At 38.0% G+C, this 23,403-nt stretch overlaps 1 protein-coding gene across 1 annotated transcript in view; it reads left to right on the forward strand.

The window, feature by feature from the left end:
- LOC306878803 (LHFPL tetraspan subfamily member 3 protein-like) overlaps window positions 1-23,403 on the forward strand; it is a gene marked incomplete at both ends in the record, with an annotated part of 55,528 nt that overhangs the window by 28,365 nt on the left and 3,760 nt on the right. The window contains 3 exons of the mRNA XM_079431339.1: window positions 15,289-15,525; window positions 17,714-17,730; window positions 18,303-18,341. Coding sequence (XP_079287465.1) covers window positions 15,289-15,525; window positions 17,714-17,730; window positions 18,303-18,341 — 293 coding nt within the window. The remainder of the gene's footprint in view (window positions 1-15,288; window positions 15,526-17,713; window positions 17,731-18,302; window positions 18,342-23,403) is intronic.

Raw genomic sequence — 23,403 nt, forward strand, 5'->3', positions numbered from 1 at the left:
GCATGTTAATAAAAACGGCACAGGCAGAAGGCTGATCGATTGCTTCTGTCTGTCGTGCTGCTGAGAGGTTTGCAATTGTAGCTCCGTACAGCTTCGCTTTTCTGTTGAATCTCTATCTTACTTTCACTCTCTGTTGTTTAAAGTGATAATGTATAACTTAATTCCCACCATATTTCTGGTATTATCTATCAAACTAATTTAACTAATTTGATTGTTTGCTTTTTGAAACCACTTGCGGCTCCATTCACATTTCTATTCGCGCCTACTATTGTTTTCTTTTTTCTCGCTCCGTTTTTCACGAGTTCATCAAACAACAGCGGTAAGCGAATCATTCTTCAATCACTGTGAGTAATGGCTTCTTCTCCTGCTATTGTTGTTTGCACTGTTTGCCACATGTACAGTTTATCTCTCTCTGTCGGCGATGAGGGATTCACATGTGATAAATGCAGGGAAATAGTTAGGCTGACAGAGAAGATTTCAGATTTAGAGACATGCATCCAAACTTTAGTTGAGGACAGTAAGAATGTGAGGGCTGTAGATACTACTTTGGATGCGACTAGCTCAGGGAGTCCTGTACATTGTTCAGTTCCGGTTGAGCCCGTGCAGCAGGGCAACTGGGTGACTGTGAGGCGGCCTAGTCACGGGTCAAAACACCTCTCTTCCGTTCCGATCAAAACATCAAACAGGTTCTCCTCACTCAGTGACGCACCCACTGAGAAACCTGATGAAAGTGCTCTAGTTATTGGCGATGAAAATAGAGACACCAGCCACCATAGTCCAATGTTTACAGAGAGCCAGAGCGCCTGACATCTTGGCAAATTTAAAAGTGCTGGCTAATGCTAAACGTAAATTCAGTAAGATTGTTATTCACGTCGGTGCTAATGATGTTCGACTTCTCCAGTCGGAGATCACTAAAAATAATTTTAAAGAGGTGTATGAACTTGCAAGTACGATGTCAGACACTGTAATATGCTCTGGTCCCCTCCCTGCTTACCAGGGTGATGAGATACATAGCAGATTGTTGTCACTCAATGGCTGGATGTCTAAGTGGTGCCCGCAGAATAACTTAGGTTTCATAGACAATTGGAAGAATATTTGGGGCAGACCTGACCTGTTGAAAAGAGATGGTCTTCATCCCTCCTGGGGTGGTGCCGCTCTTCTCTCTAGAAATGTGGCACATAGTCTTAGAGTTCGAACTTCACTAACTGGGGCCCAGGTCAGGAAGCAGATAGACTGGCTAAACCGACCGTCTGCTAGCCGCCTCACGTCACAGAAGTCAGTTAATTCATAGAGACTCTTTCACCTAGATATCACACTATAGAGACTGTGTCTGTTCCCCGAACTAGAAAATACAGAAAACATCCAAACCAAAGTAAGAGTAACAATTTAATTGATGTTCAACAAATAAAAAACATATATAATACAGATAAACAAATGATAAAGCTTGGCTTATTGAATATTAGATCCCTTTCTACAAAAGCACTTTTTGTAAATGATATGATCACTGACCATAAACTAGATGTACTTTGACAGAAACTTGGCTAAAACCAGATGACTACATTACTTTAAACGAGTCTACCCCCACGATTACTGTTACAAACATGAACCGCGTCCAAAATGTAAAGGGGGAGGTGTTGCTACAATTTATAGCAATATTTTCAATATTTCTCAGAGGTCAGGTTTCAAGTATAATTCATTCGAAGTAATGGTGCTTCATATAACGTTATCCAAACAAACAAGTGTTAATGATAAATCCCCTGCGATGTTTGTACTGGCTACTGTATACAGACCACCAGGGCACCATACAGACTTTATTAAATAATTTGCTGATTTTCTATCTGAGGTAGTGCTGGCTGCAGATAAAGTCCTAATTGCTGGTGATTTTAATATCCATGTTGATAATGAAAAAGATTCGTTGGGATCAGCATTTACAGACATTCTAAACTCCATTGGTGTTAAACAACACGTTTCAGGACCTACTCATTGTCGAAATCATACTCTAGATTTAATACTGTCATATGAAATTGATGTCAGTGGCGTTGAAATATTGCAGCAGAGCGATGATATCTCAGATAATTATCTAATTTCTTGTATATTCCATATAGCTAAAGCTGTAAAGCCAAATATGGTAGAACCATCACTTCTACCACAAAAGACTACTTTATAAATAATCTTCCTGACTTATCTCAATTCCTCGGCACATCCAATAGCTCAGAACAACTTGATGATGTAACAGAAACTATTGACTCTCACTTTTCTAGCACTTTAGATACAGTTGCTCCTTTACGCTTAAGGAAGATTAAGGAAAAGAGTCCAACACCGTGGTATAATGAGCACACTCGGACCCTAAAGAGAGCAGCCCGGAAAATGGAGCGCAGCTGGAGAAAAACAAAATTAGAGGTATTTCATATTGCTTGGTGGGAAAGTACCCTATCCTACAGAAAAGCATTAAAAACTGCTAGATCTGCTTACTTTACATCTCTTTTAGAAGAAAACAAACACAACCCCAAGTATTTATTTAATACAGTGGCTAAATTAACAAAAAATATAACATCAGCAGGTGCAGACATTACCCAGCAGCACAGTAGTAATGACTTTATGAACTACTTTACTTACAAGATCGAAACTATTAGAGAAAAAATTGTAACCATGCAGCTGTCAGCCACAGTATTGCATCAGATACTGCACTATAGATCCCCTGAGGAACAATTCCACTCATTCTCTTCTATTTTGAAATGAAGAATTGTATAAACTTGTTAAATCATCTAAACCAACAACCTGTATTTTAGACCCTGTTCCATCTAAGCTCCTTCAAGAGGTGCTTCCAGAAGTAATAGATCCTCTTCTGAATATTATTAACTCATCATTGTCATTAGGATATGTCCCAAAAACCTTCAAACTGGCTGTTATTAAGCCTCTCATTAAAAAACCACAACTTGACACCAAAGAATTAATTAACTCTTTCCCCGCCAGCATTTTTTTTTTAAGTTGCCAGCCACCGCCAGCATTTTTGATGATTTTTACCTAAATTTGAAGGCCCTCAGAATATTTTCTGCTATGAATATATGAACATATTATATATCAAAATAAAGAACCAAGCCTCTGCTTTTAATTAAAACAAAAGACATTTTTTATTCTATCTTCATGTGTTCATGTTTTATCACCACTTGAATGCACATCGGTTTCATCAGAAATGCAACATTTTGGACAAAAAACTGAGAAGTAGTGCATTTTCAAGCAAAATACATTCAAATGTCATATTCTTTCACCTGTAAATGATTATATGGATAACTGAAATTGCATTTAATAAACAGAACAGACAAACACAGACACACACACACACACACACACACGTTTATACACACATATAGGCTACATACATACACATTCTGTACATACACACAGGCACGCACATACACATGCACACACACACACACACACACACACACACACACACACACACATATAGATAGATAGATAGATAGATAGATAGATAGATAGATAGATAGATAGATAGATAGATAGATAGATAGATAGATAGATAGATAGATAGATAGATAGATAGATAGATAGATAGATAGATAGATATAGATCATCACTCACACATACACACACATTCAGATTGACGGGTTATCGGTCCATACACAACTAGAGATGTTTCTGTGTCTGTAAAGGCATCTCTCTCACTGACTACTTCGTCCCGATCAGATTCAAAATGGTCAAAACATGACCTACATATATGATCTACATTTTCTCTGATCCTTCCATTTATGCCGATCGTCTTGTATTCAGACCCGTAAGTCCCTTAGCTCATTCAGGACATGCGCTAGGGCTTTCCTTACTGTAATATACCTAGAACACGGATTGCCGTAAAAACTCGTCAATGGCTGGGAAGCGTTGTCTCTTAATTGACAAGATATCTCGTCAATGGCGGGGAAAGAGTTCATTACAGACCGATCTCGAATCTCCCTTTTCTGTCAAAGATATTAGAAAAGGTAGTATCATCACAACTATGTTCCTTCTTAGAGAAAAATTATATATGTGAGGATTTCTAGTCAGGTTTTAGACCATATCATACTACTGAGACTGCTCTCATTAAGTCAAGTCAAGTCACCTTTATTTGTATAGCGCTTTTAACAATGCAAATTGTGTCAAAGCAACTGCACAATATCAAAATAGGAAAATAATGTGCCAAAAATGTAAAATCACCAGATTAAACACTCAATTTTCAGTTAAAGGCATTTCATTATTGAATTCATTGCTGTCATCATCCAGCTCAGTTCAGTTTAAATAGTGTCTTTGCAATCAGGTCGACGATATCGCTGGAAATGAAGTGTCCCCAACTAAGCAAGCCAGAGGTGACAGCAGTAAGGAACCAAAACTCCATCGGTGACAGAATGGAGAAAAAAACCTTGGGAGAAACCAGGCTCAGTCGGGGGTCCAGTTCTCCTCTGGCCAAATGAACCAGCAGTTCAATTCCAACTGCAGCAAAGTTAGATTGTAAGGGCTCAACTGGTTCCAGTGGTCTTTTCCTGATGGCTGTCTAGGTGATGGGGTCCTCACTGGGGATCTGTCTCTAGGGCTCATCTAGGTGTCCTGGTCTCTGCTGACGTTCAGGGCTGTAGAGGTCGTCTCTGGGTGCTGTTCCACCATCTGGGCTGGATACGGACCGGATCGGGTGGCTATGGTGACCTCGGAATAAGAGAGAAACAGACTAATATTAGCGTAGATGTCAATCTTCTTAAGATGTAACAAGTACATTGTGTGTTATGGGAAGTGTTCCCGGGTCTGGTTGACCTATAGTTAATGCAGGCTAACAATCCTTTAACAGATTTGAATATTAGAAGCGTATTAGTGTGTATGTATACGCCAGGTTAAAGAGATGGGTCTTTAATCTAGATTTAAATTGACAGAGTGTGTCTGCCTCCCGAACAGTGTGAGGTAGATTGTTCCAGAGTTTGGGCGCTAAATAGAAAAAGGATCTGCCCCCCGCAGTTCATTTTGATAATCTAGGTATTATCAAATGGCCAGAGTTTTGAGAACGTAATGGACGTGGAGGACTATAATACGATAAGAGCTCGCTCAAGTACTGAGGAACTAAACCATTCAGGGCTTTATAAGTAATTAACAAGTGTTTTAAATGTATACAATGTTTAATAGGGAGCCAGTGCAGTGTTGACAGAACTGGGATAATGTGGTCATACTTCCTGGTTCTAGTAAGAACTCTAGCTGCTGCATTTTGAACCATCTGTAGTTTGTTTATAAAGCGTGCAGAACAACCGCCCAATAAAGCATTACAATAATCTAACCTTGAGGTCATAAACGCATGAATTAACATTTCTGCATTTGACATTGATAGCATAGGTCTTAGTTTAGATACATTTTTAAGATGAAAAAAGCAGTTTTACAAATGCTAGAAATGTGGCTGTCAAAGGAGAGATTGTTATCAAATAGCACACCTAGGTTCCTGGCTGATGACGAAGAATTTACAGAGCAGCCATCAAGTGTTAGACAGTGTTCTAGGTTATTACTTTTGGGGGTTTTATGTCCGATAATTAACACCTCTGTTTTTCCAGAATTTAGCAGTAAGAAATTACTCGTCATCCAGTTTTTTATATCGACTATGCATTCCATAAGTTTCTCAAAGTTTCGCGAAGAAATATAGAGCTGATTATCATCAGCAAGTTAGAGTTACAAATGATCTGCGTTTATCATCTGATCGTGGTTATATCTCTCTATTAGTGCTACTGGATCTTAGCGCCGCGTTTGACACTATCGACCACAACATTTTTTAAATAGACTAGAAAATTATGTTGGCATTAGAGGAAGTGCACTGGCATGGTTCAAATTGTACTTATCTGACCGCCATCAGTTTGTGGCAGTAAATGAAGAGGTATCACACCAATCACAAGTGCAGTATGGAGTACCTCAAGGCTCAGTACTTGACCCCTTACTTTTCATGCTTTACATGTTACCCTTGGGAGATATCATTAGGAAACATGGTGTTAGCTTTCACTGTTATGCTGATGATACCCAGCTCTATATTTCTTCGCAACCTGATGAAACTTATGTCATGTCTGTGAGGCATGTATTCACTGACTTTCGGTTCATTTTTGTGAAGCGCTCCTGTTCAAGATAAAAGCACAACGTTTTGTTGATATTGTGAGTGCACACAAATAAAAGTAGACACTTTACAGTTACAAATTATGTATTACTCTTACCTTTATGAGCAAAAATTATGGCGTAAGTTGTTTCCGATGAAAAAAAATTGTAATTGATTGCGCTGGTGCCTCCATGTCCTGCGTTTTAGCTTCCACTCGCCGCACAAACTACTGGATACAGCGCACATTTATCTAGGTTTAACGTTTAAACATTGTTATATGCTTGAACTGTTTTAGTATATCTATAGATTTATTATAGGCAAGTCATGATGATTTGAGAAGGCTAAATTGATCAAGCATAAGCTATGATCAGCCTGCCGGTCTGCCGCTGGCCGCTTGGTCGTTACTTTAAGAAAGAAAAACGTTTTTTCTAAATGATCTTAATAAAAAGCCGGAACGAAATATAAACACTTTGCCATTAGGGCAGGGCTCTAGCATATTTTGTCACTTTAGAATGTTAAGTTCTACTTCTGTAGATATTTTGGTGAAAGTACCTCAAAAGTAATACAGGAGTCATGTAACGCATTACAATTCTGAGACAGTAATATTGTAAGGTAAGGAATTACTTTTAAATAACAGTAACAAGTAATCTGTAATGTATTACAGTTTGGAAGTAACTTGCACAACACTGCTCATATTTGTTTTGCGTAGTGACTATGCAACGTTTGAATTATTTGAACATAAAGAGACTGCTGTTGAGAGTGAGACAGTGGTAGAAAGGTTCACAGAGGCATGGGGTCAGTCGGGAGCCTTTAGGAGGTATATTCTTTGCTGGGTCCAATCTCCTTCTTCCTCCAAACCCTCTGACCCATCACCAGGGACAAGTTCCTGGATCAGAAGATAAGATTGTCTGCCCACATTCCCCCTCTGCAGAGTATAAGTTTCCTTAAGGATGGGTTGCTTTCAATGGGCCTCTTCTCTAGAGGCAAACTGAATACAGGAGTGAGGAACCCAGACAAAGCAGAGGTGGACTGTATGATGGTGATGATCTGTTCTCTCATCGATCACCCTTTCCAGCACATTAAGTCTAGAGGTGCAGACTTATGTGGCAATTCCATATCTCATCAGTTGCCTGGTCAGTGGACTAATCATACTACTGGGACTGTAGGTGAAACTGTTTGTGAATTCCTTAGTACTCAACCTCAGGTCTAGGTCGGGTTAGTGCTTAGCTGACTGACTCTGTATGATCTTCACAGCTTAGTGGAGCAGGAATTTGAACAGTATGGTGTAGTGGGTATTAACATTCCTATAGTGTCATATTCAGACAATAAAAGTTGATGACGTGTAATTTTGATGCCCTTTTATACACACTGGTGCTCCATGTGATATCATAGGACTGCTATCTGTCAGTAGAATTTGGCGTGTTTCTACACATGCTTTCATGATACCATGACGCTGAGTCTTGTCCCAGGTTATATACATAACACGAAGATGTACAGTATACACTGCTTAGAGCACAGATGACCAGAGTAACCTCTGAATAGAATCAAATTTTTAATTTCAAATTTGTACATATCAGACCTGTACACACATAATTGTCTATATTATATATTGTGTTTTTGCTGTTTTGTACATTGCCTATTTGGATATTTGTATTATTCTTTATTATCTGTGTCCTGTCCTGTTGCTGTCTCTCTGTTGCACTGTGGAGCTTCTGTCACTAAAACAAATTCCTCGTATGTGTAAACATACTTGGCCAATAAAGCTCATTCTCATTCTCATTCTCATAGAGATAGAATTTATCTTTCAGGAAGTGACTGCTTCTTTTCTCAAGCCACACAACTGGATTAGATGAACTTTCTGATAAATTTTACAAGAACATTTGAACAATAATTGGAACTGTTTTGTTTTTTTAAGTATTGCAACACACCAAACCGACGGCAAAAGGCGCAGAACGGATGTGCTACTTGGCCGTCGGGTGTCGAGCGTCGGCTTGGTGTGTCAGGGCAACTTTGGACACAGACGCTGCCGATGTGAGCCGACCCCGCATTCTGCTTTCGTCGCTACTTTTTCGTCGGTGTCGGCTTGGTATGTTCTGGGCTTTAGGGATTCTTCCAAGAAGCATACCTACTCACACAATTGACACCTCATACAAATTTCAACCTATTAGTGACCTCAACCTGGCAACCTAAAATCCAGTTCCCCTGTTGATATCTGCGCAATAACAGATGTGGGAATCAAGCGAAATGGGAGAATTTCAGGTGGCGCTCCGGTGAAAAAAATAAATATATATGTAAATTTAATAACAGCAGGGCAGAAGAATTCAATTTCATATCTTGAAGCCATATCGACAATGCCCATGCCTTTTTCAAAGTGTGTTGCACTGATTTTAATATTGGATATTAATACCCACCACTGCTAATAAAACATAAATTTATCCCCCACTTTTTCGGGCAAATGTGTTCACATAGAGGTTTTCAGGGGCCAGTGTGAATAAATCTAGATTCAAATTCAAAGAGAAAAGCTAGTCTATAACCTCATGTTTTATTTGTATCCAAAATAAGGTTCATGTCAGGAGGCCTTCCTGTGTTGACTTTCCATGTTCTCCCCATGTTGGATCTCTCCAGTTTATACAATCCAAAAATTACAGGACACGTGAATTTGAGATGATAAATTGTCTTTAGGTGTGAGTGTATGAATATATAAGTGTTCGTTAGCCCTGTGATGTACTGGCCATCCATCCAGGGTGTTACCCTGCCTTTGGCCTGAGTTGCTGGGATAGGCTCCAGCATTCTTTCGACCCCACATAAGACAAGAAGTTTGGAAAGTGGATGAATGGGTGTCTGCTTAGTATTAGTGTCCAAGTGTAAGAGATTAACTCAAACATGCGCACACTATGCTGAAGCACTGAACATTTCTAAGCATTAAGAGTTATTTGGTAAGTTATGTTTAAAAAAAAAAACTATTTCACATTCTAAAAGCTGTAATAGATTCCAAGTGGGATACTTAACTTACTGCAGGTGGCAGGTTGTTTGTATGCAACAGCATGTTTGAGATTGATGAAATACTCTCTACAGTAGTTGTGCAATGGAATTGTATGCATGCAGTAAAATTTACAATAAAACATATTAAATAAAGGATTAATAAAGAACTGAGTAAGCTAAATACATGCAATATGCCAAGTAGGAACAGGAAGTGTTTCCACTTTCTCGTAGCTGCATGTAGGTATTCTAGGCAAAGATTTTTTTAAATAAAATATCTGGAATTTTCAGGGAATTTTGAATAATACACTGGTCATTTTCAATGCATTTACAATCCATTAATTACATTTTAAAGAGAATATATAATCTCGGTAATACAAAATATGCTATGGTACACCCAATAAAATCTAAACATTTGTATGCATATTGAAACTGAAACTTAATTTGGACAGTATCGATGACTGAACATAAATGTAATTTAATAACAAATTATTTGACTTTAAAATCTTTTTTCAGCAAATTTATCTACAGTACACAAATTCAGTTGTCCTACATGCACTCCTAAGAGCTGGTATTGTTATACCCTCTTTGGCTAATAACTGTTTGTAGTATAAAGTAAAAAGATGTAGTATAGTTTGTAGTATAAAGTAAAATCAGTCTCTTACATCAACTAAATGGCCATTACAATTGCAAGAATTCTTTTAACTGCTGTGTATTAGAAGTCCTTTATATTTATACATTTGCTGGCTCAAGTAAAAATATGTAGTATAGTTTGTAGTATAAAGTAAAATCAGTCTCTTACATCAACTAAATGGCCATTACAATTGCAAGAATTCTTTTAACTGCTGTGTATTAGAAGTCCTTTATATTTATACATTTGCTGGCTCAAACCAATCGAGCTATGTCCACTACAGACCATCTTTGATTTACGGAAATAAAAAATATGTTGTCACCACTTAACACTCACTGACAAACAGATGTAGATAATGTGTTACGTAATATTTAAATATAATTACAATAACAACAAATACTACAAACAAACTTATTGAATATGTTTCAGTCATGGACAGTGGAACATGTGATTGAATCATGTTATTTGGACACGATTGAATCAAGTTTTGGACATGTCTAATTTTAGTTTATTTTTACTCAAGTTTGCTTTAACATGTTCCCATCATGTATAACCACTGTCCTTGCAAGTTCAGCCAAAGGGTTATAATATGTAACGAAGGAGACGTGACAACGAAGGGGGGGGATCCAAATGCAAAGCTTTTATTAAAGAGCGTAATCAGATGGGCAGGGTCAAAAACAGTACATCCAAGACAATCCAAAAGAGTAAATCACAAAAGGCTAAGGTCAGGGTAGGCAGAAATATATCAGAAACAAGTAAACTGTCCAAGGATCAAAACACAATGACAAGGCAGGGCAAGAAAACACAGGAGAATGTTACAGGCTAAGCAATCATCAGCGATGAGTAGGGGTGCTTCTCAATATCCCTCCTCGCTCCTCCATCCTATGACCCGGAAACCAATCGAGCTCAGCCATCTTGAAGGACATCTCAATTCCCTAATTGTACCACGAGGAGTGAGGAGCCTGCCAGAGGAGCTATGAGCGAGGATACACAGGTGTATCCTATGCGGAAGTCTTTTTCATCGAAAAACCTGACGCACGTGTACATTCTCCTCCCCCTTCTCATCTGTTGTAATCATTTTAATTTATATTTTACCTTTGCAATTTAAATAAACCATACAGGTCATATATTTCAACAGGGCATCTTGCTTTATTAATATTTATATTGAATGTCTTAAAAAACAAACTTTAAAAACATAAGGGCACATCCATTTTGCGCAGCTGATGACGCTCTGAAGTGACGCTAAAGGGAGCGAGGATATCATTTCACTTGATTCAATTCCACCATCCTCGCATCTTTTCCGTGCATCCTGAAGGGGTGGAGCTAAGATGCGAGGAAAGGAAGCAAATAAAGGAAACGAGGATGCACAAATACGAATTGAGAAGCACCCAATGTGTGTGTGTGTGCCAAGTGGCCGCCGATGCCTCTGCCGCCCCCCGGATCGCCGCCTCGGGAGAACTGTGAACGGGCTCCGCAGCTAACTCCATCCTGAAGGCTGAGCCTCTCACCTGCAGAGCTAGGTCGATGTAGTGCTCCAGCGACTCCTCGGGGTCCCAGTATGGCACGAGGGACTTGAAGGGCTCGGCCAGGCCTCCGTAAAAGACCATGAGGCAGGTTTTATCCATAGCCGACCACCTCCCTGCTGGACCCATGCTTGCTGGGTTCATTCTGTCACGGAACGGCGAAGGAAGCGCCGTGAAAAGACGTAGTCAGGGTCCAGATGCAGGTGAGGTGCTTTTAATAATAAACAAAAAGGCCAACACGGCACAAAAAAGGACTGGGATACAAACGGCAACAAAGTGCATGTATCCCAGACCAGAGCCAACACTAGAAATACAAAACACATCAGATAACAAATAATGAACCCAGGCAGAGCGGTGGGAGAGGGGAGACTATATAGTCCGTGGCAATGGGGAACAGCTGCGGGTGTAATGAGTGTGACAGGTCTATGTAATGTGACAGGTGTATGTGGTTACGGGAGATGAGTGTATGTGGAGGAAGGGAGATGGTGACCTCTGGTGGAGACGGGAAGAACTGCCGGGCCCGGACTCATGACATGAATATGGTGCATTTTAACTAGGCAATTACAAAAAAAACAAAGATTACAGACTTTTCACGTACCATGTCAAATTGGTATGAAATCAGATGTTTTAGGTCAGTGTCATGTTGAAAGATCTGGTCATTGTTCAGATATTTTTACAGATGGCTTCGTATTTACATTTGACGTTATGATCTGGCAGGTTTATTAGCAAAACACCCCTATATAACAGTCTCACCACCTTGTTTCACAGCTAACGTTAATATGAGTTTTTTTCCTCAAATGCAGTGTTTGGTTTATGTTAGACATGACATGTGTAACTGTGGTAAGACATCTAGATAGATCTAGATACATTCTAGATTTATATATGCAGAGCACATTGTTCCAAAAGTCCTGTTTCTTGTAGTTGATGAACAAAATTTTGAAAGTATTTGAAATATTTGACTTAATGTTAAAACAAAACAAAAAAATGGATCATTATGATCGCTATAGTCCAGAGACTTTAATTAGAGGTTTAGTCTACTTTAAGACTTCAGTGTAAATGCTGTGATTGGGTAATATCTTTCCTGTCTGTCCATATCACTAATATACGGCAGTGGGCCAAAGAGGCGAAGATGAAGAAGTAGTTATCGATCTGTTCCTGTGCAGGCAGTCTTGCACTGATGTATTCATCTTTATGACATCAGATAGAAATAGAAACAGTAGAACCTCCAGGAAAATTTGAATGGAGTGGCCTGAAGGGCACAGTAAAAATCGTAGAGGCACACTAAAACTTAACCTGCATTTCAAGAATCTATTTCTACATGATCTATCCCATAAAATTACTGCCACTGATACAATTTGTCAGTTTAATTTAGTTATAAAATTACATTTATTGACATTAAGTTAACATTAAATTACATTTTTAACGCATAAAACAATTAATTAATTGAGAACATAATACATAAAGCCCATTTTGCTAAAAAGCTAGCATTATTAAGATATTCTCAATGCATGTAAACTAGTACAGATTAATTAACAAAAATGAATCTGGCACCAGTTAAAACCTTTGCCATCTTCTAAAAATAGTTGCCAAAGTGCCCAGTCACCAAAATAATCCTGGATTCTTGCTCTTCCTCTGTACAAACCCATATTTTGGGAACAACCTGGGAATTCTAGTGTATTTAGACGCATTAAAGCAACTTTTGTAACAATGGTGTGACTAGGATTGAATGGGCCCCAGTGCAAAAGCACTAACACCCCCACAGCTTACAAAAATAAATCTTTGTAAGAACACTATAATTTTGTGTTAACAGGCTTGAAGTTCAGTGTCTTTGTTGTCTCTTCTTAAATTATCTTTGAATAAATTTCACAAAACCATAGGGCTCAAGAAGCAAATTTTTGGGATAAATTAATTCTACCATGAATTCAGTTTTACCATGAATCCCCGGCACTTTGTGTTCTGCATTGCGAAGCTGTGATATTCTTTTGTGTGAAGAACAGGCGAAACAATTTAAGTGATTATTTATAGAAATTCTTCCTCTCTGCTCTGCCTGTTCAGTTTACAATACACACACAAATTTTCCATTCCAGTGGAAATGCATCACACTCATCACCATATAAGGAAAAAGGAGGAGTAAAAACTGTGCATAATTGGTCATCGTCTGCATTGTTGTTGTGCCAAATTTGAATATGCAGAAATTATACAATGAATATACAATGAGAACTAAAGGTAGATATGGAGGGTAGGAAAAATATGATACGCATGGTACTTCATGAAGTTGTATGTAATAGAGAGACTTTTTTGAGGTCTTCTAATCACGAGTATGATTGAATGGAAATGGAAAACAACATGAAAGGGCTCTTTCCATAACTAGTTCCAGGGGTGAAATGTTGTGAGAGCACTGGGACTTCTTCCAGCGGACCAGTAATCTTATGTGCCGGGTGCTAAAACAAAAAATATGTATACAAAAAAAATTAATGGAGAAAAGGTTCAGAGGTCTGGAATAGGTGAAGTAGGTGGAATGAATAACTGCCTTGGTAAATTACTTTTGTTATTTTTTGTTATGTTTGTTTGTTTTTAACAATTACAAAAATTAATTTCCAAGTGAATTTTAGAATCTAAATGAATTTATTTAGTCATTTATTTTCATATGTGTTTTTATATTATTTTATATTTATATTATCTAAAAATAATAGAACAATGTATTACAAAAACAAATGGTATGTATATAATTATATCTATTTTTACAATTAATTATATCTATTTTTACAATTAGAATGATTCTTATCAGAAATGATTCTGATTCTGATGACAGATTTTTTATTTTTAAAAATGTTAATATTGTTAGCTCATATATATTAAATTTCTCTTTTGAATTCACTTTGGAAAAAGGTTAATATATGAATATAAATGATGTCCATGTTTTCCCTTATGCAAAAATGTTACGAAGGGGAGCATGACCAAAAAAGCACTGGTTGTGTGATATACAGGCAGTCCACAGGGTAGCACTTGTTTGTCTGGAAATCTAACTAAGGTGAGAGATTAGAAGTAAAGAAAAATTCATAAAAAAAATAATAAATAAATAATTTTTATCTCTCACCTTAGTTTTAAAATTTAAATATATTCCAATTTGTTACTATAACTTACCTCACCCTTAAAAAATGAGAAAAGCGTTGATGAAATTTTGCACATCTGTTTTTAGGTTGTTTCTTACAGGTATAACATTAATGCCTTCCTAATTATATAGGGAGGCTTTAAAGTGGACCTTATGCCATGTCAGTGGTTTTCCACTTTGTTCTGCTCTTTGGGACTAAAAAAGATTGTCAGCAAAAAAAAAATATATATATATATATATATATAGACGCTGTTTATATTCTTTTTCTCTCACTCTCCATCTAGCAGATACAGTTCTACGAGAACCTTGTAACACGTTATTTTGCTCTGCCTGTGTTTAGTGTACTATTATTAATTAGTAGTAATACGAAGTATGACGTACAAACAACTGCACAAAATAATTACACAGTAAAAATGTAAATATGTAACAAAAACTGAATTCATAATCTGGGGTGGTGATGGCGCAGTGGATAAGATACATGCTTTTGGTGTGAGAGACCCGGGTTCGAATCCACTGTGAGACACCAATGTGTCCCTGAGCAAGACACTTAACCCCTAGTTGCTCCAGAGGCGTGCGACCTCTGACATATATAGCAATTGTAAGTCGCTTTGGATAAAAGCGTCAGCTAAAAATGAATAAATGTAAATAGCACAGTATTTTTTAAGTTTCTTATTACTTACTGCTGTGTAGATGTACAGCAACATGAGCACTGTAAAATAAAAGGTGACCAACTTTTCTGTATGGTACTGTTTAGATTTATGGTTAGATTATTCATTTGTCTTAATTTATATGTAACTAGTGTTTGTGTTACACACATTTACACATCTACTCTGACCACTGTGTCTTTTTAATTAATTAATTAATTTTATTTTATTTATTTATTTTTTTTTTTGGTGATACAATCCTTTGTCTCAGTTTCTCAACTTTTGTCTCTTGGCAGCTGTGTGCCTGGTGCTGGGCTGTTTGATTTTCCCAGATGGCTGGGATGCAGAGGTCATCCGGGATATGTGCGGAGAGGAGACAGGAAAGTACACACTGGGAAACTGTTCAGTGCGCTGGGCTTACATACTGGCAATCATCGGCATCCTAGATGCTCTCATCCTGTCCTTTCTTGCTTTTGTCCTCGGAAACCGCCAGAACGACTTTATGCACGATGAAATCAAGGCTGAAAATAAAGGTGAGAGGTGGCCTACAGATTTTTAATCAATTAATGAACTGGGTATTGTTTGATATGACAAAACAGTCGCAGTGTTGCTGTGGATTTTTTTGGGATGCCATCATTTTGTTAGATCTGTTTTGGTGATGGATATGATGAGTGAGTACGCTTGAGTGACTGGGGATATTTACACTTGGCCATCATAACTATTCAATCATTAAAAGACCAAGTGTAAGTGTCTTCCAATACACATTCAAGATGCACTGCAATCCAGTCCTCAGGGTGTATTTCAGATGTAACTCTTTCAAATGAAAAAGCATCTGCTTGTTCATGCAACATATGCAAGTTTACTCCTTCCGACCTTGAGTATGTCGGCATACGGAAGATTGGTAGCCCTATAATCCACACATGAGTAAGCAATGACGGGTGAGATGGATGTAGCAACCGCAAATCTCAAACATTTACTGCCATATGGACAGAAGAGAGTGTTATTATTACAACGGAAATTAACTACTTTTAGCTGCATTAGCGCAAGAAGGGTCTGTTTTGTGGCCACACATTTATGTAGCCAAGCATTAATACTAAAAGCTCAATTGGAAAGCATTCCGAACAATCAAAGATGCATGAAGTGGCCAGGTGTAAATACCAGTCTGCTGAGTGCATACGGAGGTATATAGTATGCTCATAAATATTTGATATCTTAAATTAGACCTTTCCACGTTTCCTCATCCTGTGAATGCTTTTACAACAATCAATAATTGGCAAGAAAAAAAGAGAGAAAAATCTGAAGAAAACACCCCCAATTTCTTTATAGCATTCCAAATCAACTGGGGAAGTTGTCATGGTTGCATGTCAGATTCCAGAAAGATAAGAGGATCTGCTGCTTTCTTTCCAGCAGCTTGGCACTCCACAGCTGTCATGGCACATACATGTTCTCCATCAACCTTGCACTCTGCTAATTAATTTGGAAAGAAGGTACATAAGCGATGACGACAGAAAGAAGGAAAATGTGTGAGTTTGTGTGCACAGCATCTGTGATATATGGGGCATTGGTTCTGAAAAATCAATACAAACCTTGTGGGAGGTTACCAAATCTCCCCCACCTTCCATGTGTTCTCTCTGCTTTTAATTCGCTCTACTGTACTCCACCATCTTATTTGACCCCCCAAAATAAAACTTTCATTAAATCTCATTCATTAAAATTCATTCTTTGACAGGTTCCACTACATGCATTCTGTTGGTCTGATGTTAGAAAGGTGTATTAAAGTGAGATCCACCTGTGAACATACCATTAACATTATGACCAGAGTAAGACATGCCCACGGTGCAGGACACAGAATCTTAACATTACCCAGGATAGCCAGTGGAAATGAGATTACAATTGGATATTACAAACATTAGCAGCTTTCAAAGCATTGGAAATGTCAGTATATACAGGAATGGCAGTGTATTTATTTTTATTTTGTGTTATCACAATGGAGAGCAGTCCATTTATGTGTGATAGAGATGTGGACTATGCACCTGAGAGCTGTGTTGCTTGATGGTTGTCCACCACTGATCATATGAGGATAATTCTTATAATGAACTATAAGGCATTTTTGAGGGAGTGTGCTTGCTATTTGGAGCCAGAATATATGCAGTGGATTAATCTGAAATGGAGCAAGCAAATACAAAATGCAATGGACTGATAAACAAACTTCCATTTTCCACTGGCTTTGCATCAATTGTTGTGGAACTCCAACCTAAATTGTCTAGGCTCAATTTAACCATTGAAGGTCTGCTTTGATGGGCTCAGTAATATGTTCCATAAAAAATCTGTATCACTGGTTTACTAAAGGCTAATGCAGGAGTTCTAAACTCAGAACAAAACTACCTGCACTTGCATACAATTAACCAATATAACACCAGGACAATACAAATGATAGTGACAGTTATTTGGACTGCACTTGATAATGAATGAACAGGTTTGTTGATTGCAGTTAGCATGACAAGAATGAGGAGCAGGACAGCAAAATCAAGAACACAGAACTTAGTGCTAGGCAACAACCAATGGGTACAATCACTGATACATTGATATAGATTTCCACTGTCTTTGTATTCTTCTTTTGAAGGCTTTGGGGGGAAATCCAGTATTAAAACTGGTAAATAATGCTAACTCTTTACACAGCACACACCTTACTAAACAATCACCTCTATTCTGTCTTCACAGATTTGGCAGTATCCAGGGTAAGTCGCTCCGCTGCTGTGACTTTTGTGCTTGTGTGGTCGTGTAAAGTTGTTGTGGCAAAAACATTAGTCTTGTAGTATCTCCCTGACTATACGTATTTTCTGTTGTCATTGTTAGCAATTAGCTTACTTCATAAAATCCCCATTTTTGCAGACATATACTTATTTATAAATGTCATTCATGGGTAGACATTAAAAAGGCAAAACATAACAAGACATTTATTATTCAAAGCAGGTAAAATACTGCATGATAAAGTGCATGTGTTAAAGCAAATATCTGGCCTGCTATTTGACTACATGAATATAGCCTACCATGTGCAAGACAATTTATTACAAAACATTTTAAACTGAACTCTGATAAAAGAGCTGAGCAAATGTTTTCCATGCTAATTAAAGTTGGATTTTTCTATACAATAAATTTGGAGAAAGAGGCATTCAAAAAAAAAAAACTATTCTATGTACAGTTAACAACTCTATACTAGGCATAGTTGGTACATTGGTGCATACAGTAAAATGTGTATGAACAGTTGCAGTGTTATCAGAATGTTATTAACAGCAGTTTTCCTCCACAGCAACCTCTACGTGTAGGGTCTTCTCTTCGAGTGGATGGAGTAAGCTCTTAACTTCAGTACAGTTTAACTTCACCGTTTCTTATCACTCCCTAAAAATACTATGCATGCAATCATAGCATGTATCTCTAATCTGATATTACCAAGGAGCTTCACACTTGGAATATTTTCTGATCCTGTCGGCTCTAATGCTAATGAAGTAATGGTGTTTAACACTCCCTTGTTGTGTCTTTTTGTGTGTAATTTCCTTGGCAGTGGCGTAACTATTTCCAGTTCAGGTAGAGTAGTCAGTTGGGCCCACAACAACCAAGCCCTTTCACATTGTTTTACATACACATTCAATCCTACTCTGTTATTGAAAGGATCTGAAAAAAGCTTCCGATCAGTGGTATAGTCCTAAAAGATTTACTATCATGCAGTCCCTTTAAGTCAACATTTAATACTAGAGGTGTAAAGATTGAAAAAAAAAAAACACATAATATTCAGTGTTTAATATCACTTGGTTTTTAATTGAAAATACATAGCATTTGTCACTGAAAAGAACACTACTGGCCATGTACACACTCCTCTTCTGAGTGTTTTTATCCAATTCTGTACAAAAAATTCAAGTAGTGACAACAGCATTTACAGAGAATCTGCATAGTGTGTACGAAGCCAAACTGAACAACTAGTTTTTCAGTTGTTTCTCTTCTTCGAATATAGTCTACTGGATTTGATGAATCCTGTTAACTTCCCAAAAATCTTGGGATAATTTTTTGTATTTTGGGGGGGATATTTTCCCCCACCTTGTTACACTTATGGTTTTCCCAGTTAAAAATTACTGGCCTAAAGAATAGCTAATAAATCTCACTATCACCGAATCTTGAATTCAATATTTTTGTCAACTTGCTTTCTTTCAATTAGGACAGGTTTTGTATTTCTTTTTGGAACTAATTGATCATAAGCCTCTTTAGCCCCTTTTGCACCGCTTTAGTTCCAGAACTAAAAGTACAGTACTAAAGTACTGGGACGATTTTGCACAAACTAAAATGTTAAAATATGCCCTGTTTAACTAGGAAGTTTGTTTTGAAATTCATTTTGATTGATTGATTACTACCAAACAAGAGTGAGACGGTGAGACATGCTTAATATATATAAAATAAGTGCAGTTTCTGTCCTGTCAATGGTCAACCCCACATCATGTGAATTCTTAAGTATGTAAGAGTGTGCAATTGTATATGAATTTGCATGATCTTGTTTTTGTAGGGAAAACGTCACCATGAGTGTTCTCCCCTAAACCTATCAGGGAGCAGATTGCACAAAAATATTTAAATGAGATGACATTACATTCATACGAATTTGCAACCAGTTCACCAAATCGTAAAATGCTTAAGAATTTATGAAAATGATGCCCCAGACAATGGAAAGCAGGGTTCATTTAGATGATGTAAGAGACTAAAACAAATGATTAATTTAATAATTTCTAAGATGGACAGTGTTTTGTTTTTGTGAATTATCATGCCCTGATAAACCATTACACCCCTAGAAGTGAGTGAGTGAGTGAGTGAAGTGACATTCAGCCAAGTATGGTGACCCATACTCGGAATTCGTGCTCTGCATTTAACCCATCCATCGTGCACACACACAGCAGTGAACACACACACACCGTGAACACACACCCGGAGCAGTGGGCAGCCATTTATGCTGCGGCGCCCGGGGAGCAGTTGGGGGTTTGGTGCCTTGCTCAAGGGCACCTCAGTCGTGGTATTGAGGGTGGAGAGAGCGCTGGACATTCACTCCCCCCACCTACAATCCCTGCCGGCCCAAGACTCGAACCCGCAACCTTTGGATTACGAGTCCGACTCTCTAACCATTAGGCCACGACTTCCCCTTCAGTATAATATAACATGACAGTTGTTTGTGTACTTCTTCAGCAGCAAAACAAATGGGTAAATCAAAGGTATAAGCAAATCTTGATCATTAAAAGTCATTGTATACTATAACTGCCCTGGAAAAAAGTAAGGATATGGCCCCAATTACACCACTGGTCTCAATATTATGAACGTAATGTAACACATGCATCAGAGCATCTGTATTTTACCTTGTGTATCCCATCTATGGTGGCTACCTCAAATTTTTATTTTAGATTATGCATATCATATGGAAACAGGCCAGGGTCAAGTTTATGATTTTACTGTTTTAATCTTTCTAATTCTAAATTGTACAATAAAGCTTAATTGCACAATTTAAAGAAAGAAAGAAAGCCATGGGATAGTTGCCAGGGTTTAATGGAGTAATTATTAATCAATTGTAATTAATTATAATTGTGATCAAATAATTATTTACCCCAGGTTTCATTTTAAAATGCAACCTTTAAGAATAAATTAACAGATAGTGGTGAGAATACCATAAAATAGTTTTGCACTAATGCCTATACATTCCTAGTTACTCCACTGAGTCCTACGATCCTTTCCCAATTAAAGCACAGCCTCATACTTCCAGCCTAAGGAATTATTGTAAACTCATTCTTGTATCTTTTGTTACAAAGTTGAGATGATGTGGCCCACAGACATAATAAAGGCATCTTAAAGAAAGTTTCTGTTATCTACACCTGGCTTCTCGTATCAGAATACTGATTAGAAACTGATCCTGAGCGTTAATTTTAGTTTAAGAAATGTGACCTGTGGTAATCCTAGATATACTAAATTTAAGAAAGGTCTATAATAAGGGGTGCAGGTTTAACAAATTGCCACAGAGTTAAAAATGTCATATACATTGTATATGGCAAATTATTGTGTGATCCATCTTTAGATTACTGTAAATTCCATTCATTCCCAAAACCCACAATAATTTATTATGACTCATGTGTGTAATCTAATTTTTGTTAAATTGGCTGATTCTTCAACATGAGTCATCAGAAAGTGCTATTATTAAAACAGCATAGAAGACGGTGAACTTCCATAGAGGCCCAGTCCAATAAATGTCTGTATATGTTTGTGGGATACTTTGATGTAGTCATACAATATTTGTCATTCACTAAAAACAACAACAACAACTTGACATGACTTTCAGAATAGAAAAAAGATATAGCATTCATTAGGGAAGTGGTTCTCAAATTCAGTTCTGGGATATGTGCGTAAGCACAGATTTGATCTTAGAATGTCTGTACAATAAAATCCACGCCAACATTCAGATTTATAAAAATGGTCTTTCACGTGGAAAAGCGCTTAGTGTCACGTCAGGGTCTAAGCAGACATACACAGTTCTCGGTGTCCGAGTACTGCAGGTATGCTGCTCACCATTCTCAAGGAAAGGATTTGAACTCTTGTTATGTTAATGACATTAATTAGGTGGCATTTACAAGGCGGAGATCTGAAACCATTCAGCTCCACACAATTTCAAGATCATTTGCGATTTATAAATTTCACACCTGCAATAGGGGCATATGTATGTTTTTGTGCATACGATTGATCTTTGAATCACACTTACACACATTTGGGAAATGATTGTAAGATCAAATGTAGGAGAGTTTCTACACAACATTTTAAAAAATAAGGCCCCTGGTGTCCCACCAAACTGCACATTTTATATGTCTTTTATCTGAGGCACTCAGTTCAATTCATTGTGCTCTGTCCTAATGAGCGATGATGTGAATCAGCTGTGTTAGATAAGGAAGTCATGCAGCATGCGCAGAGCAGTGAATCCCCAGGACCAGAGTTGAAAACCACTGCATTAAGAAGTCTAATAATAATGGCCGGGTGTGGGGAATTATAGTGTCACATACATTTCTTTTTCCACATGGACTCCCAGCCTTGCAGGCAATTTGTCATCTGTGGAATCACCCATATCTGTCTTGTTTCACATGTCTTGGCATTCCTATTCGGTTATCTGTTGAGTGCTTTGTCGTAATGTCTTGTCGGTTCCCGAATTATTCTGTTCTTTGACTGTTTTTTCCTTGCCGAGTTCACATTTGTTTGCCTGCATTGCTGCCTAGCAGATACCAATTGCCAGCTCTGTTTATCTGCCAGTGACTTTCTGTTTGCCTTTTTCTGGATAATTTTTCATTAAAGCCTGTGAATTGTCTATCTGCTAGTGATTCCTCATTTAAACATCCCATTACAACAATCTAGCTAGCATGGAATCATCTGAAGGTGACTAGCTCTGGGTCAGCAAGGTGCACTTTCGGGAAAAACACAAGTCTCAGCCTTCCCAAATCCAGCCCCTTAAGCTTGATCAGGGTAACCTTGGTATAAGCCCTGTCTTCTTTCTCATTAGGTCTTGAACCCCCCACATATGCTGGTTATCCTAATAGCTGCCGCTGATTCTTCTTCCGGTGTTTGCATCTTCCAACTTTCCAACCCTCTAACTTTATATCCAACAAGGCAAAGATCACTAACATCATTATGCAGCTTACTGCTAGGGAGTGGCTGTGTGAGAAATCCACATCCCCTTGCCGTCAGTTCTTTCTATGGCATATCTACATTTTCACTTTCACTAGGGTAGTTGAATATGGGGCTATACCATATTGGAGTCTGCATGGACGGTTGTTGGAAATAAAGAATGAGATCCAACACTCTAATTGACTTTGTTTGTGTTCCTGGTAAGCTGAGTCTTTATTTAGCAGCATGTCCAGTAAAAGCCTATGCTTGTCAGTAGTTGCAGTTCTATTGCTGTGAGCAACACTGCTTTCTGCTCAACATCTCATAAGCGAGACCTGAATTGGGTGTGTCTGATAAGGGAGGGAGGAATATAAAATATGTAGTACTAGTATTAGTGCTGGGGGCCTGTCCTTGGCAACCACTCCAGGGAATGCTGTCCTTTCCAGTAACCACTGAAAGTAAATTTCTTTTTATTATATTCATCATCGGTTCTTGCACATCTTTGCCTCATAGTTCCTCTTTACCTGTGCCAGTGTATAGAGTCATGGGAAAAACAACTCAGTCTAATCCAGGCGTCTCCCATCCTGCCTCGAAGATTCTAGTGAGTCTGAAGCTGCTTTGGATGTTTAATTAGGGTTAGAGCTAAACTCTGTAGAACAGTGGCCCTTGTATATCTGTGTGGTGTCGCTCTTGGGGTTTATCATCCTGTCTGAGTGTTCAAATGGATTCAACATACTATACTTGGG

Source organism: Barbus barbus (genome assembly GCF_936440315.1).
Source record: "Barbus barbus genome assembly, chromosome: 13".
Classification (NCBI taxonomy): Eukaryota; Metazoa; Chordata; class Actinopteri; order Cypriniformes; family Cyprinidae; genus Barbus; species Barbus barbus.